Genomic DNA, 2,415 nt, shown 5'->3' on the forward strand with positions numbered 1-2,415 from the left:
ACTAAAATTATTTATTAATGGAATTATGTATTTATTATATTAATTAAGGTAAATCAAAAATTCATGAATTATTCATTATGAGAAATTAATGAGACACCAACTAATAAAACACTTATATTAATATTTAAGTTGAATAAATCATAACCGTAGATTTATCTTCCCTATAGAAAAATCTGGACCACCACCTACATAGGCAAACTTAGCCAAACTGTGCTTTATACTCTTCATAAATGGTAATCACACTTTCATTTCGAAGAAGTGAGTCTGCCCATAGCACTTGTACTTCGGTTCGGTGTTTGCAACTTTGCATAGATTTATAGGACCCTAGTTGAGCCACTAGAGTAGTCTGTCCAATCTTTGCTAACCTTCTCTCAGAAAGGGATCCACAAGGAAATTGCGTCCCCGTTTCGAAGAAGCTTCTTTTATTCTTATTTCGCAGAAATAAAAACCTCAAAAGGGAAGAAGAAAAAGAAATCCAAAATTTTCTTATCGAAACCCTAACTCTCTGTTACAATCAGATCTCAATATTGATTGTTTCATCAATTAATTAGTGGATCAATACTCCAACCTATAACCATGGGTAACGCAGAAAAACTAATGAACCAGATCATGGAACTCAAATTTACATCAAAGAGTCTGCAACGTCAGGCAAAAAAGTGCGACAAAGAAGAAAAATCAGAAAAGCTGAAAGTGAAAAAAGCAATCGAGAAAGGAAACATGGATGGAGCAAGAATTTATGCTGAGAACGCCATTCGTAAACGTAGTGAACAGTTGAATTACCTTCGTTTAGCTTCTCGTCTTGATGCTGTTGTTTCTCGTCTTGATACACAGGCTAAGATGGGTACAATCACTAAATCTATGGGATCGATTGTTAAATCCTTAGAATCATCACTTACTACTGGGAATTTACAGAAAATTTCTGAAACTATGGATTCTTTTGAAAAGCAATTTGTTAATATGGAAGTTCAAGCTGAGTTTATGGAAAGTTCAATGGCGGGAAGCACTTCTTTATCCACACCTGAAGGAGAAGTCAATAGTTTGATGCAACAGGTTGCTGATGATTATGGATTGGAGGTGTCTGTTGGCCTTCCACAACCAGCTGCTCATGCAATTCCAACGGCAACTGAGGAGAAAGTCGACGAGGATGATCTTTCAAGACGTCTTGCTGAACTGAAAGCAAGAGGGTAAGGAAATTCAAGACTACTAATCTTTTAATTTCAAAGATGGGCAACTTCCTATTGTTTCATAGGATGTATATAATCTATCGAGATTTACTGATATTACTACTGTTTCAGTGTTAACATGTTTTTTCTAGAACAATGTGTATGAACCTATGTTTGAACTTGATACTATATCTGATTCATAAATTGCTTGACATAATTATTGTGAGTAGGCTTTCCTTTAACTTGCTTTGTGTCCAAGTCTAGTGAAACTTTTTGGTCTAGGAATTGTAATTTAAATAACTGATTATCTTTCAGCTTCCGACTGTGTTTTGTTTGTTTTTCTTCTTCTATTGTTTTGGATTGTGTATTGGTTTCTTACCTTGTCCGTGAAAGATTCAAACTCATATTTCTCTACTATACAACACATACCTTTATAAACATGCAGGCAACTGTATAGGGGAAAACATGCCTGGCGCTAAGCTCAGACTGACTGCCTTCAATATCAAGTATTAGATTTTCAGGCATATGTCTCACTTGTAGTGTCATTAATCCGTCCCAACCAGTAAAATAATATCCTACCTGTTTATTATACGAGTATGTAAAACTGTATAAACTGAATTTTGGTAGCCATACCAATAGGGGTTTCAGGCTGGCTATTATTCATTGTCACAATACAGCATTCCTTCAGTTTTGTGCAAGGCAGTTTCTTCATTGGGACCATCAAATGCACTATTGTTGTCAATTTCGGATGGCACTGTTGTTAGAATGCTTAGTTACTTTTTCCATTTTTTCTCTCCAAGAAGTGCATCAAATTAGTAACAGGGTCATGTAAGTTTCTTTGACAAACTGAATATACATCATTACTGAAGTTTCAATATATTATTGTTATCACACTTTGCACAGATAGAACTAGTGTCTTGAATTGTCCTTTTAGCACAAGTGCTTTTCTGAAACTTTTCGCCTAACATCCTAGTTGTGCTACGTCTTTATTATGGCATTGCTAGCATGAAAATTAAGATACCCTCGGGACATTAGACGAGTTATCACCAAATAGATTTAAAAACAAAATAACTTCTGGCCTAGCAGGGTTTCGGTAGAAGGCCTCCCAAATAGATTAAAAACAAAATAAACTTCTGGCCTAGCAGGGTTTCGGTAAAATGCGGGAGGCTTGCCTTGATCACCGATGCATGTTTAGGATCATGCGAAACTAGGCATGTACTGGGTTCCTTGCATGTATTTGTCATATAGTTAC

The 2,415-nt window shown here is 35.8% G+C and overlaps 1 protein-coding gene across 1 annotated transcript; it reads left to right on the forward strand.

Annotated features, from left to right (window-relative positions):
- Positions 1-341: 341 nt before the first annotated feature.
- On the forward strand, positions 342-1,497 carry LOC113303042 (ESCRT-related protein CHMP1A). The gene has a single exon (XM_026552029.1). It carries the CDS (start codon positions 577-579, stop codon positions 1,186-1,188), a length of 612 nt encoding a protein of 203 aa, XP_026407814.1. The 5' UTR covers positions 342-576; the 3' UTR covers positions 1,189-1,497.
- The last annotated feature ends 918 nt before the right edge of the window (positions 1,498-2,415 follow it).

The sequence above is a fragment of the Papaver somniferum genome, chromosome 8 (assembly GCF_003573695.1).
Source record: "Papaver somniferum cultivar HN1 chromosome 8, ASM357369v1, whole genome shotgun sequence".
Classification (NCBI taxonomy): domain Eukaryota; kingdom Viridiplantae; phylum Streptophyta; class Magnoliopsida; order Ranunculales; family Papaveraceae; genus Papaver; species Papaver somniferum.

What these genes read in the sequence shown, in the direction of transcription:
- LOC113303042 (XM_026552029.1), top strand. Translation starts at nt 577, where the DNA reads ATGGGTAACGCAGAAAAACTAATGAACCAGATCATGGAACTCAAATTT.